Genomic DNA, 13919 nt, shown 5'->3' on the forward strand with positions numbered 1-13919 from the left:
GCTTATGGTTGATAAACATTTGTACCAAATTAACTGTTAGGCGTTTTGCTGCTCAGGTCAGCAGCATGTTTCAATTGCCTTATGCTGAATGCATTTTAAGTGGGCTGCGTTTAGACAATGGCTTTGAATTATCAGGTGTATTTAGAAAAACATTCGTTCTTTTTGTTTTTCAGGCCGTTCACTTGTAGGTAGCTTAGAACATTTACATTTACAGTGTGTCAATTTTATGGTTTACATTAGACCACTTTTAAGAAGTACATCTTATTACCCATCTTATATGGCACTCTCAGTTTACGAATACTATGACATGCCAAAAGAAAACTATTTTTGTCATTTGCTGATAGACAAAGGGTGTCTGGTTTCCCGTGTCTAATCAGAGGTCGGGATATTTGGCCACTAACTGACAATTCCCTCATTCGGCTGCTGTCTGCGTGGACCTCAGATTGTCCTGACGTCAAGGCCAGCCCACTATCTATGCGGGCTCACCAATCCTCTATATGGCTTTCATTCCGGCCACAGTTAACAGCTAGGACACAAGCAAGGTGAATGAATATCTGTTATTTATTTGTTTAATCTTGATTAATTGTTTCTTTGCTACATGTGACCATTTTAACGTAAAGGTGTTGTAACTTTTCTTTGTGGTAGTTTTAAATGTTGCGTCTACTTGTTTTGTTTGTATGTCTTAGTTCATTTAGAGGCATATATCCTGAAGATGCGACATAGCAGAACAAGAACTCTTTATCTGTTGTCTATTTTTGATTCAATGACAGACTGAATCAAAACAAAATATACTAAACACTCATTTTATCCAGTAGGTAATGCCTTAATTACTTCCCGGAACTAAGCTGAGGACACCACAAATTTTGCTGCAGATGTCTGGAGGAATCTTCTCCCCCTTGGATAACCTTTTTGACCTGGACAGTGCGAACTGCCATCCCTTGGTGTGCTACCTGTGCCACGAGCAGTATGGACATCCGTGCCTGCTGGACTGTTACCACACTTTCTGTGCCAACTGCCTGCGCGGGAGAGCAGTAGACAGCCGATTGACGTGCCCCCTCTGTGGGTAAGAACCTTTGTGTGCAGCTTCTAGCAGCAAAAAAACAAACAAAAAACAAACAAACTTGCACTTCGTGGCTAGTCAGTATTACTAAGACAATAAATGAATGTTATCATGTGGTAGGGCACTAAACCAGCAGTATACAATTTTAATGCAATTGCTATGTTGGTTATATCCGAAGAGCTTGATGTTATGTTCATAGAGTAGGATGACTGACATTGATTCAGTTTTCCAGTGGCAGGCCATAGCAGAGGCTAGCACAGTATAATGTACCTAAGTGGGACCAACAGCTGCAGGATAAACCCTGCCCTTGTTTTAGCCTGAATGGAAATACACTTGGCATCTTTCACTAAGGCCACTGGGGTGTCAAACAAAACACATGGTATCTTTATCTTGAGCTGTATTCAGTTAGACACAGCTCCAGCTTCTTCATACTGTTTTTACATGTGGGGGAATAGTAAGTTATGCATTTGCTCTATTCTATGCAGTATTTACGGATAGCACACCAATGGAAGCACATACAAAACGGAAAAAAAACTTTATGTTAAGTAATTATGTTTATGTAAGTATGAATTTAATCATCAGTTAGGGTTTTCACTAGGGTTGGATTGCTATAGAATCATCGTAGGTTGTTTTGATGGTTTGTCTCTGTGGGTTAGTGATTAAGTACTGGGCTTTCTAACTGTGACTCTTTAGTACACAATCTGTGAAATGTGACTGGTTCATTCTTATCCAAAATTTTGTGCGTGTGTATGTTTTCAAAAACATTAATAATTTGTTATTTAAGAGAACACAATGGTTTCCACATCAGTCTACCCATCAGTATACCCTGTAGTTATAGTGTGAAAAACAGTCTGACTGTTTTTGTTTGTAGCTCCCTTCATTAACTTTGTTTTATCTAGGAATTTGGAAGGGGGCTATTTCTGTACTTGTCATTATAGAGACAAGAGAAGTAGTAGACTCTGCAAATCGTAGCTAAATGCATGATGTAAAAAAAAAACCAAAAAAAAAAACCACTTTCTAAAACAGGAACAAAAAAGGGACATTTGTTACCCTCTTCAGACACCAGTCTGTGGTAAAAGGGGTAAATGCGCTGCCTCCAGAGGACAGGCTGCTGAAGTTTTTGGTGGATAATTCTGTCGACTGCGAAGAAGCAGTGCAGTGTGCCAACTGTGACTGGGAGTGCAAGAAGCAGGTCCTACATCTCCTTGCATGCAATGACCAGCCACCTGAGCTGGGCTACATTTAAATTGGCCAAAGACCCAAAATCCTCAGTGCAAATGAACATTTTCTACTTAATATTTTCAGGATGTGGATGCAATGTATTATTGCAACACTTGTAACCAGCCCTTGTGTAGAGACTGCAGGGAAGTTACCCACAAAGCCAAGATGTTCTCACGTCATGAAATTGTCTCCCTGGCCAAGCGCACCAAAGAAGCCCATAAAAAGTGTGGTATGTGCTCAGTCTTTATCTTTAACAAATCAGGGATTTATGGGTGGAATTGTCTTCTGATGTTCTTTACTAGGTGCCACTGTCACTTCCATTGCTCATGACGCCCTTTGTTTCTGTAGCCCTCCATGAAGAACTATACATCATGTTCTCGACAGAAAAAAAGTCCATGCTTTGCATCAACTGTTTCAGAGACATGCCAGTGTAGGTCAAACACACTTCTCTTAGTGGCCTTTTCATAAAGGTTTTAGTGAAATGTTTAACCTTTCTGTGGTCATACTTGCAGGGAGAGCAGAGCACACTGCATTGATATTGAGACAGCGTATATGCAAGGCTGTGAGAAACTGGACCAAGCCGTCTTAGTAAGGGAGCAGAATATTACCTCTTATCAGCAGTCTTAAAACATACTGAAGGGACATGTACCATACAGAAACATGTCCTCCTCTTTTATCTTAGGCTGTGAAGGAGCTCCAGACATCAGCACGGGAGGCCATTATCCTGTTGAAGGCTATGATTGGAGAAGTGCGTGCTAATGTGGAGGAGGAGGAGACTGCCCTTTGCACTCTTTTTAACAGCATGCAGGTAAATAATGTCTGATTAATTTTAATTACATTAATAAAGATCAATATACTTTTTTTTACTGAAGTCAGTCAAGTAGAATCATAATGCAATTATCTAACATCCAAAGCTTCATTTCAAAATCAGTGAAATTCTATGTAAGAATTTTTAAATTCATTTTAATTATTGTGACTTGCTCTACAATTGTCTTTTTAAAGGAAAAGCTGGCTGAGAGAAAAAGGGTTTTACTAAAGGCAGCTCAAAGGTATATGCTTCTTCTTGTTTTGTTTTAATGCCATGAACACATGCTGTGTCTATCAATGCAATATAATCGACAGTGAGCTATGAGACATCAGTGAGATATAGCAGATCCAGTTACACAATCTAAAAATATCTGTGAAGTTTCTGCCTCACATCTCCCTCTACTTCTATTAACTCAGTGGTTATAGTGTTTGTGTGTCTGGATTTTTTGACACTTCTGTAACTTTAGTACATAAATGATATATGAATTGAGACCTACATTACAAGACTATGACTCACAACATAGACACTTAGTACATTCAGAAATTTTCTGTTGTTGTTTGTAATGTAATTTGAGTGAGTTTTATCCAAGTTTTTTTTTTTTTTTTCCCAGTCAGCACGAGGAGAAGGAAAGAGCTTTTAAGGAGCAGCTGTCTCACCTTGCAGCACTCTTGCCAACTCTCCAAGTCAGACATTTTCCTACTGTTCAGTCGAGGCATGTCTCATATCTTCTCTTCTTGATCTCATCCTCAAAGTCCCCTAATCATCACTCTCGCTTCTTTCTGTAGGTCCATCTGGTTACATGCTCTGCCTTCCTTAGTTCAGCAAACAAATTTGAGTTTCTAGACATGGGTTATGTAAGTAGACATCCATTAATTCCCCCCCCCCCCCCCCAAGTTGTTCATCCAAAGAGCTGCGCATGTAAATGGACTAATTCATTGCCACAAGAAGTAAATAACTGATTAAAATCAGATCAGCCATTCATTTCACATCTGTAAATGTACTCATTTGTAGTTTGTTTGACTCACACAGCAACTGATGGAGAGGCTGAAGAAGATTGTCAAGCTGCCTCACAGGCTAAGGCCAGCCCAGAGTAGTAAGGTAAAAACAGCCTCACAGGCAATGACCAGCCCAGAGTAGTAAGGCAAAAACAGCCTCACAGGCTAAGGCCAGACCACAGCAGTAAGGTAAAAACAGCCTCACAGGCTAAGGCCAGCCCAAAGTACCAAGGTAAAAACAGGCTAAGGCCAGCCCAGAGTAGTAAGGTAAAAACAGCCTCACAGGCAATGGCCAGCCCAGAGTAGTAAGGCAAAAACAGCCTCACAGGCTAAGGCCAGCCCAGAGTACTAAGGTAAAAACAGCCTCACAGGCTAAGGCCAGCCCAGACTACTAAGGTAAAAACAGCCTCACAGGCTAAGGCCAGCCCACTGCAGTAAGGTAAAACAGCCTCACAGGCAATGGCCAGCCCAGAGTAGTAAGGCAAAAACAGCCTCACAGGCTAAGGCCAGCCCACAGCAGTAAGGTAAAAACAGCCTCACAGGCTAAGGCCAGCCCAGAGTACTAAGGTAAAAACAGCCTCACAGGCTAAGGGCAGCCCACCGCAGTAAGGTAAAAACAGCCTCACAGGCTAAGGCCAGCCCACAGCAGTAAGGTAAAAACAGCCTCACAGGCTAAGGCCAACCCACAGCAGTACGGTAAAAACAGCCTCACAGGCAATGGCCAGCCCAGAGTAGTAAGGCAAAAACAGCCTCACAGGCTAAGGCCAGCCCTGAGTAGTAAGGCAAAAACAGCCTCACAGGCTAAGGCCAGCCCACAGCAGTAAGGTAAAAACAGCCTCACAAGCTAAGGCCAACCCACAGCAGTAAGGTAAAAACAGCCTCACAGGCAATGGCCAGCCCAGAGTAGTAAGGCAAAAACAGCCTCACAGGCTAAGGCCAGCCCTGAGTAGTAAGGCAAAAACAGCCTCACAGGCTAAGGCCAGCCCACAGCAGTAAAGTAAAAACAGCCTCACAAGCTAAGGCCAACCCACAGCAGTAAAGTAAAAACAGCCTCACAGGCTAAGGCCAGCCCAGAGTACTAAGGTAAAAACAGCCTCACAGGCTAAGGACAGCCCACCGCAGTAAGGTAAAAACAGCCTCACAGGCTAAGGCCAGCCCACAGCAGTAAGGTAAAAACAGCCTCACAGGCTAAGGCCAACCCACAGCAGTACGGTAAAAACAGCCTCACAGGCAATGGCCAGCCCAGCGTAGTAAGGCAAAAACAGCCTCACAGGCTAAGGCCAGCCCTGAGTAGTAAGGCAAAAACAGCCTCACAGGCTAAGGCCAGCCCACAGCAGTAAGGTAAAAACAGCCTCACAAGCTAAGGCCAACCCACAGCAGTAAGGTAAAAACAGCCTCACAGGCTAAGGCCAGCCCAGAGTACTAAGGTAAAAAACAGCCTCACAGGCTAAGGGCAGCCCACCGCAGTAAGGTAAAAACAGCCTCACAGGCTAAGGCCAACCCACCGCAGTAAGGTAAAAACAGCCTCACAGGCTAAGGCCAGCCCACTGCAGTAAGGTAAAACAGCCTCACAGGCAATGGCCAGCCCAGAGTAGTAAGGCAAAAACAGCCTCACAGGCTAAGGCCAGCCCAGAGTACTAAGGTAAAAACAGCCTCACAGGCTAAGGCCAACCCACAGCAGTACGGTAAAAACAGCCTCACAGGCAATGGCCAGCCCAGAGTAGTAAGGCAAAAACAGCCTCACAGGCTAAGGCCAGCCCAGAGTACTAAGGCAAAAACAGCCTCACAGGCTAAGACCAACCCACAGCAGTACGGTAAAAACAGCCTCACAGGCAATGGCCAGCCCAGAGTAGTAAGGCAAAAACAGCCTCACAGGCTAAGGCCAGCCCACAGCAGTAAGGCAAAAACAGCCTCACAGGCTAAGGCCAGCCCACAGCAGTAAGGTAAAAACAGCCTCACAGGCAATGGCCAGCCCAGAGTAGTAAGGCAAAAACAGCCTCACAGGCTAAGGCCAGACCACAGCAGTAAGGTAAAAACAGCCTCACAGGCTAAGGCCAGCCCAAAGTACTATGGTAAAAACAGGCTAAGGCCAGCCCAGAGTAGTAAGGTAAAAACAGCCTCACAGGCAATGGCCAGCCCAGAGTAGTAAGGCAAAAACAGCCTCACAGGCTAAGGCCAGACCACAGCAGTAAGGTAAAAACAGCCTCACAGGCTAAGGCCAGCCCAAAGTACCAAGGTAAAAACAGGCTAAGGCCAGCCCAGAGTAGTAAGGTAAAAACAGCCTCACAGGCAATGGCCAGCCCAGAGTAGTAAGGCAAAAACAGCCTCACAGGCTAAGGCCAGCCCACCGCAGTAAGGCAAAAACAGCCTCACAGGCTAAGGCCAGCCCACCCCAGTAAGGTAAAAATAGCCTCAAAGGCAATGGCCAGCCCACCGCAGTAAGGTAAAAGCTCTTTGCTTTTACCACCTCTCACACAGCTCATCTCTGCACACAGATCAACACTGAGTACCGGTCTGAATTTGCCCGCTGTCTGGAGCCTCTCTTGCTGCTGGGCCATCGGCGATCCGTGTCCACAGCAGGCAGTGTTTCAGGACTGGGCCTAGGCAACAGTAGTGTACTGTCAGTATATCTGCAATTTATGAGAAAAGAAAAAAAGAAACCATAGAACCTTTCTGAATCTAAACACAATGTCCATATAACTTTTTTTCCCCCTCATCCCAGGCTGCCGTCATCACTCTCGGTCACATGTCACTCTCCTGTGGTCAGCGACGTGTCGTTGGGCTCATCGGTGGTACACAAGCCTACCTCCCATCGCTACATCAGCACTAAAGTGCTGCTGGCTGAGGGCGGAGAAAGTTCCTTCACAGACCACTGCCGCAACTACGAGACCACCTACAGGGTGAGACCTGCCCATGCATGCCAGATGCTAATCACCTCAGTCCCTGTGTGCTAATAAGGGTATGTAAAATTTGACAAAAAAAAAAAAAAAAGTGAAAAAAAGAAAACCAGGCCCTTTAACACAGTTGATGTTCCATACACTTTTTGTTGTCTGCGAGTAATCACACATTCCAAATTCAAGATGTATTGCAACTTCTAAAACGCAGCATTGCCACATCTCTAGAGGTATATTACAATGAAGGATTTATATTGTGGCTCACATTAACATGGATTCCCTTGGCGCCCTGAGTAGAGTTTGCAGACCGAGATCCAGAAACTTAAAGACCAGGTGCAGGAGATTCACCGGGATTTAACCAAACATCATTCCCTCATAAAGACTGACACTATGAGTGAGATCCTGGACAGGTCTCTGCAGATGGACAGTGAGATCTCCTCAGAATATGCCTCTGTGGAGATGATGAGAGCTATGTTTGAGGAGGTGAGTTCCATGGGTCCAGTCATTTTGTTCATCTGGTGGACATTTGCTCAAAATGCAGAACTTGACTGTGTCATGACAAAATATTTCTCCTAGATATGGGAGGAGACATATCAGAGAGTAGCAAATGAGCAAGAAATTTATGAAGGTGAATTAATGAATCAGATTCTTGGTTTATGTTTCCAGCCTTATATTGATTTGACTGACCTCATGTGGCAGTTTTCTGTTTCTGTTAGCACAACTTCATGACTTGCTTCAATTAAAACAAGAGAACTCCTACCTGACTACTATCGCTCGGCAAATAGGTCCCTATATCCGCTCCATAGCAAAGGTGAAAGAACGACTAGAGCCAAGGTTAGTGCCTGTGCACGTTGCTGTACTAACTAGAATGGCAATTTCATTAATCTGATTTAATTTGCCTACTTTTATTTTAATCAGGCTGAAGGAGCCTAAGGAACTTAAAGATGACCGCACTGAGAGCATGCTGAAAATTTATGAGGATAGCACCATGTCAGCTGATCCCCAGCACAGGCAAGCTGTCAGCAGTTCTTATCCACCTTAGAAAGTTTTATATTATCTAATATTGTTTATATCGTCTTTGTGTTGTTGCTTCAACTCTAAGAGTACTCCTCAAAGCTGTCTTTAAAAACAAAAAACAAACAACAAAAAAAAATACCATAGTGTTTGATGCAATATGTGGTTTGTCTCAACAGCAATGAGCTGGCTTGTGCTCACGAGGACTATCGTGCTCTAAACAGCCGATTAGATGACTCCAGTCCCAAAAACAAGGACCTGTATAGGCTGAGCAAGAACAAATGCACAACTGACACAGGCCACTGTGCGCCTGTGAAACCACAACTCAGTTAATTAAGTGGAGGGCAAACTGTCATGACTTTCATTTACATGTTAAAGCAATACACGAGGCAGTGTTGACATATAAAAAGTGGTACATTTTCATGATACCTGACATATTACATGTTGGTATAAATACAAAACTAGAACAAATCACTACATAATGTTATATTCAATGTATATTGATACACTGTCTTTATATTTGGTATTTATTTTAGAGGTTTGTAGTAGTTCTGTATGCAGAAAATGCCAGTTGTATGCGTAGTCATACAGTTCGCCTTCTTTTGTAAATTTTTCACATTACATTATACTTCAAATCAGCCCTCTTACTGTACATTCTTACATCAAGGAAGCGTATTGGATTTGTGAAACCTGTATGTTTTACAATTTGACAAGGGAAAAAAAAAAACAACTCCACTGAAAATGTGAAGAAAAAAAAAACATTCATCCATTATCCTTTAAATCTAGACTATGCTGAGAAGGTTTTCTTCAGCAAAGATTGAAAGAACAGTTGGCTCTGGATACAGCTAACTGCCTGTTAATATCCATCCAGTAGTCCCAACTAAGCCCCATTATCAAATGAATGCATTCAAGGCATTTGATTTACTTGTGAAATGTATTGAAAGAGGAAAAACACTGATATGACATAGTGAAAGGAGAGAAGCAGAATGACACTAAAACATGTGAGGTATGGAAGTTAAACAGAAGTTAAACATCTGGAGTTGTAAAATAGTGAAAACACTATACTGCCCATCCTAGCCATACATGTTGTGATTCTCTCTTGCGCACTGACGTATTGAAACTTGGGTGCCAATAAATACATCTGTTGGACTTGGCCACTTCAAACAGAATTAGAATCCAATAAACAAACAGACCCTTCTACCCACTCAACCCACTCAAATTATGGTTAAAATGGAAAGGAATTTTGCCTAGCACACTATTTTTAGCGTGAGAGACATATTACATTTAGGAATCTTGCTTTTATTACAGATTGTCAACATTTAGCATTAAAAATTATATATGCCTAAAACTGACTGAACTGTAGTTAAATTAACAAGAACTGTCTGGTTACAAATTCTATAACAAAAGCACATTGAAAATATAATAAACTCCTATTCACAAAAGGACAGTGTGAATCTAAAATACCAAAATTAGTAATTGCACACTGTAATATGGTGTCACTGTGGGAACCTGGTCAGGGCACATAAACCTCATTGAACAGGTATGTGATCACTTTTACCTTACAAAGGAAGGTATTTAGAAATACTATATGCAACATTCTGCTTTTTATGAGTAGAGAAGGCAAGGCTTCCTTTTAAATAAATAGATCTTTGTGAATATTTGGTACTCCAGTTGATTCTTTTGCCATAAACATTCCAAGAGTCAGCATATTGTACAACATGAAAGTTGCTCAGCTCCCTTTAAATCTTAACAGATACAAAAATAAATAAAAGCAAAAACACAATGACTCAGACATTGAGAAACTGACATGAAATTATATGTGAAAAGATCAGATATGACAAATGGACCTATATCATGTACTCATGAAACAGCTCAATCATGGATATGAGGAGGTAAGAAAGGCATGGTGCATCACTGATATTATGAAGAGAATGTATTCAGAACAAAGAAATTGTGTTTTTTGGCAGGTATAGTGTGAGTGAGTGCTGGGAGCCTCTTGGCTGCATGTGTTTCTGTCTTACAGCTGTAGAGTTGGGGGGTTTGGCCCTGCTCACCGCAGACCGGTGTGTCTCGGAGCAGATCAGCAGGTCAGTCTCGCTGTGCTGTGTCCTCACTTCCCTGGGCACATTCACCCAGGGAGCAGAGCCACAAGGCCACCACATAACCAGCTCGCTCACAGTGCCAGTCAAGTGTGTCCAGGTATGCACTTCTAGAAGTTTCCGCGTTCCCCTTGCTTTGTCCATCTCCCCAACTTACGAATTTACTCTGATGCCTGAGATAAAGGGCAGACCAGTGGGGACTTTCTTCTTGTACTCAATGTAATCCTCTCCAAAGAAATGGATGAGAGAGAGCTCCTCTTCCTCAACACGCTCCCGGAAAAACCGCCAGCTGGCCAGGCTATAGGCCACAGTGCATACTGGGTTGCACAGCATTATCTGCCAAGAAAAGTATTCATGTTTTGAAGCTAAACAATGGCATTACCAACAACACACATCAGCAGAGAAACCTCAGGATAAGTGTACAAATAGAGAAATAACTACATTGTAATCATTTATATTTGATAAGGCCTAAAACAAACGTGAAAAACAGGCTTGAGAAATATGATGGCACAGTTGAGCCATTTCAGAGATAATGAGTTAAGTTCCAAGGCCATCAAGCAAACTACCTGAGTACCAGTGCTCCAGTAGAACCACCCCACATAAGAGGGGTGTCTGAAGAAAGAGTAGACGCCACTGGTGACCAGCACGTGGCTCTGGGATTTCTCATTCTGCACTATGTGGTTGAAGTTGGATCCTGCAGTCAGCATGGCAGATTTGCGCAGGCCCTCGCCACATAATACCATTACCAGTCCCACAAAACAGATCCAGTTTGGCTGCTTAAGGTCTGCCAAAGGGCACATTTTCAAAAGGGTGAATGAGATAGGTACAATGGCAAATATACTCGCTACATGCATTACAGACAGATGCAAACCATACTATACTGCCACACAGAAAAGAAATGGGTATGCTAAATCAGATTATGTTCTTGAGAATTAACTACATGAACAGGCCCTGGATATACAACAGGCCTGACATAGTAACATGTAACAGACCTGGAATAAGCATCTTTTCCACAGTGAACTCCATCCAGGAGGAGACTGCTGCTACTGTATATTCAACACTGTGGTTGAGCAAGAAGGAGTCTAGAGAGAGACTGCGTGGGTTGATGATGGCTGTAACCAGGTATTCAGAGTAGTGAAAGAATGAGAGTGAACACATGTACCTAGAGAGAGAATGAAAATGAAATGAAATGAAAATGACAGTGAACACATGTAATTCCGTTGAGGTTTACTAACACTGACAAGACAGGTTGTAACAGATCTTGACAGTACATTTAAACGTTTTGTTTTCCAGATTTTATGACTATTCATAATGATGTACACAAACTTGAATGGGCCATTTACCAGCCAAATTGTGTCCATGTCGTTTCCGCAAAACTTAGTATCAGGCCACATCCAAAGACAAATCCTAAAAAGCAACCTCGCACAGCGACCTAACAATTTGAAGACAGAAAATGAAAGTTAGATTAAGCCGGACTGAATAGCCTGTATAATTAAATACAACAAGAAACATGCTAAGTGAACTAGCTAGTGAACTGTCCTCTTCGGAACTCGCTAGCATAGCAAACTTAACTAATTGCACTAGACTGACAGCACGCTACCTAGCTAACAAGTCTAGTTAAATTGGATTATATCTGCTAACAGCCCACACTGCCAGTTGGGGCAGCTGTTTGTCTTCTGACCATCTTCAAACATTTACTAAGTAACTTTATTTGAACTGAAAAACACGGAGAGGGAACACAACAACAACACTGTTATAGCTAGCTAGCTAACAAACTCGGAAACCGGCTAAATGCAATATTTAGCTAGCTAAGCTAGCTAGCTTTACTAGCTCTATCTTACCTTGTATAGAGGACCCTTGTATAAGATTAGCAGTAAGCCGTTGAGAGCTGTTATATAAATTGCAATAGCTATTCTTCCATTCACATCAGTGAGGTAAACGAATATCCAGTCAATATGGGAGCAAAATTTTACAAGCAAGGGTATTATTATCACCCCAAGTCCTGAGAAAAAGCTCAAAATACTTATTCTCCCTTCCAGCACCAACTTACTGCCTGCCATGTTGAAAACAGGAAGATCTCGTAAAAAAAATCTCGCGCGTTTTCCTTATCAATCCGTTCACTCAAGATCATTTTATGTGTAACCAGGGACATTATAATTATTATAATAAGGCATTTGGTATGAATCTGACTACACACAATTTATAGAAGATATTTTATACATAATTTTAACATTTGCATTATATACTTTAGATAGGTTGTTTGTATACTAGTCCTTCCGAAGATTTTTACCCAAAATATATATGATGTATCCTTGTGGTTAGGGAATAAACAACGCGTTTTCTTTTTTCTTTCATTCTTTCTTTTTTTGGATGGGAGGGGGGGATTATTTTTTTTGCCTCTAGAGGACGCCCTTTACAACAGTAGGCATTCCGAAAACCCTTCAAGACGTGTGCATGTTATTAATTTCCCCAGTGCATATATCATTTGAATTTTTCGCATTTGTTGCTAACTAATGCATTTGTTGTGGTTTTTCTTCCGTTAACATCCAGATAATTACTTAAAAATAATAAAGAATACAAGAATACAACACCCGTACAAACATTAAAACAATTATCTTGGGTGGGGACAATAAGGCCTACCATGGAAGATTTCTGAAGGACAGTTCTGCAAGTACATAAAGGGGAAAGACAGGACAAAAATATTAATGAATTACTAATCAATTGCATTGAACCAGCAACCGTCTGGTTACAAGTCAAGTACCTTAACCACTGAGCTACCACTTCTATTGAAGTATTATCCTAAGAGTTGAGAAGGGATATAGTCAGGAATATAGTGGAATCTAGAATGGAATTTTCATGCTAAATAATAAGTTTCAGACATGACTTTGTATCTCCCTGACAAACTCTGCTAGAGACCAAGATACAGAATACAATGGGGCTATAAAACAGCATCACAGTATCTGACATTACAGTGTAGACCCAAAACTCACACCAGCATGGTGAGGTTAATTGAGTAGGCTTAGTACATGCTGGTATAGAGCAGTTAGGATTCAAGACAAACTAAACATTTTATGGATTAGTGTGAGATTATGTGTGTGTCCTCTTGTGTCCACTCCTCAAAGCTGAGCTGATTATAGAAACAATGAGAGATGTGGTCTACTTAGCATTTGCAGCCCATGTTTTCTGCTTGAATCTGCCATTTGGGAAATATTTTAGAAAAAAGACAACAGTGCACACTGTCAGAAGGCTGTCTTCTACTTACACGACTCTGCTGCATGCAAGCGCACTTCTTTCTTTACCAGAAGCAAAAACAGAATCAACATAACAGATAGCAACATTCTCATTCTCACCAAAAAAAAAAATAAAATTAAAAATCAAAATGTGATGGTACCCCGTCAGCAGCCTCCGTCTGGCAGTGGTGGCGCCCATGTGGCCTTTTATTTATGTTTTGTGTTTGTGTTACACGTGACTGTGTTTTGGCCCCTCTCAGGTGGTGCGTATTGTGCCCGTTCGCGCATCAGCTTTGTGCTATCATCTTGTTATGTTCTGCCTTTATAAGATGTTTGTGTTGTCGTCGCCGATTGTCGGTCATTACGGCTTTCTTTCGTTTTTTGGGGTTTTTTTTTTTTTTTTTGGTGTACGTAATCCTTTATTAAACCCTTACGTTTGAGACCTGCGTTTACTTCTATTTGTGATGCATGTCATGACAACAAATAAAAATAGTCATAATAATTGGATTTCTTTGAAATCCTCCTTCTTCACAAAGTTATTTATATTTTTTTATATAAATAAACACTTATATTAAGTTGTAATTCACAAACTGTATAT

The 13919-nt window shown here is 41.6% G+C and overlaps 2 protein-coding genes across 4 annotated transcripts; one reads left to right on the forward strand and one right to left on the reverse strand.

Annotated features, from left to right (window-relative positions):
* Positions 1-499: 499 nt before the first annotated feature.
* On the forward strand, positions 500-8341 carry rnf207b (ring finger protein 207b). 3 transcript variants are annotated; one of them, XM_026998206.2, is made up of 18 exons: positions 500-542; positions 813-1063; positions 2120-2252; positions 2366-2510; positions 2630-2711; positions 2794-2869; positions 2964-3089; positions 3284-3330; positions 3700-3772; positions 3875-3943; positions 4119-4187; positions 6580-6704; positions 6807-6984; positions 7276-7461; positions 7555-7606; positions 7695-7812; positions 7897-7989; positions 8172-8341. In XM_026998206.2, the coding sequence occupies exons 2-18, from the start codon at positions 873-875 to the stop codon at positions 8323-8325; spliced, it is 1917 nt and encodes a 638-aa protein (XP_026854007.1). In that variant the 5' UTR covers positions 500-542; positions 813-872; the 3' UTR covers positions 8326-8341. The 3 variants fall into 3 exon arrangements, with proteins under 3 accessions (XP_026854007.1, XP_026854009.1, XP_026854010.1); XM_026998208.2 differs by lacking the exons at positions 500-542; positions 813-1063 and adding an exon at positions 1311-1619 and having other exon boundaries at positions 2087-2252; XM_026998209.2 differs by lacking the exons at positions 500-542; positions 813-1063 and adding an exon at positions 1311-1619.
* Positions 8342-8387: 46 nt separating this feature from the next.
* On the reverse strand, positions 8388-12157 carry icmt (isoprenylcysteine carboxyl methyltransferase). Its single transcript, XM_026998210.2, has 5 exons — positions 11933-12157; positions 11435-11523; positions 11084-11253; positions 10658-10875; positions 8388-10427 (listed from the first exon to the last, which is right to left on the reverse strand). Exons 1-5 carry the CDS (start codon positions 12149-12151, stop codon positions 10245-10247), a joined length of 879 nt encoding a protein of 292 aa, XP_026854011.1. The 5' UTR covers positions 12152-12157; the 3' UTR covers positions 8388-10244.
* Between the last annotated feature and the right edge of the window lie 1762 nt (positions 12158-13919).

This window comes from Electrophorus electricus, chromosome 24 (assembly GCF_013358815.1).
Source record: "Electrophorus electricus isolate fEleEle1 chromosome 24, fEleEle1.pri, whole genome shotgun sequence".
NCBI classification, from domain to species: Eukaryota; Metazoa; Chordata; class Actinopteri; order Gymnotiformes; family Gymnotidae; genus Electrophorus; species Electrophorus electricus.

Excerpts from the sequence above, each read along its gene's own strand:
- rnf207b (XM_026998206.2), top strand. The coding sequence starts at position 873 with ATGTCTGGAGGAATCTTCTCCCCCTTGGATAACCTTTTTGACCTGGAC. Across the intron at positions 3,090-3,283 it reads CTCTTTTTAACAGCATGCAG|GAAAAGCTGGCTGAGAGAAA; the intron begins GTAAATAATGTC and ends GTCTTTTTAAAG. Across the intron at positions 6,705-6,806 it reads CTAGGCAACAGTAGTGTACT|GCTGCCGTCATCACTCTCGG; the intron begins GTCAGTATATCT and ends CCCTCATCCCAG.
- icmt (XM_026998210.2), bottom strand. The coding sequence starts at position 12,151 with ATGGCAGGCAGTAAGTTGGTGCTGGAAGGGAGAATAAGTATTTTGAGC. Across the intron at positions 11,254-11,434 it reads ACATGGACACAATTTGGCTG|GTACATGTGTTCACTCTCAT; the intron begins GTAAATGGCCCA and ends TTCTCTCTCTAG. Across the intron at positions 10,428-10,657 it reads ACTGGAGCACTGGTACTCAG|ATAATGCTGTGCAACCCAGT; the intron begins GTAGTTTGCTTG and ends TTTTCTTGGCAG.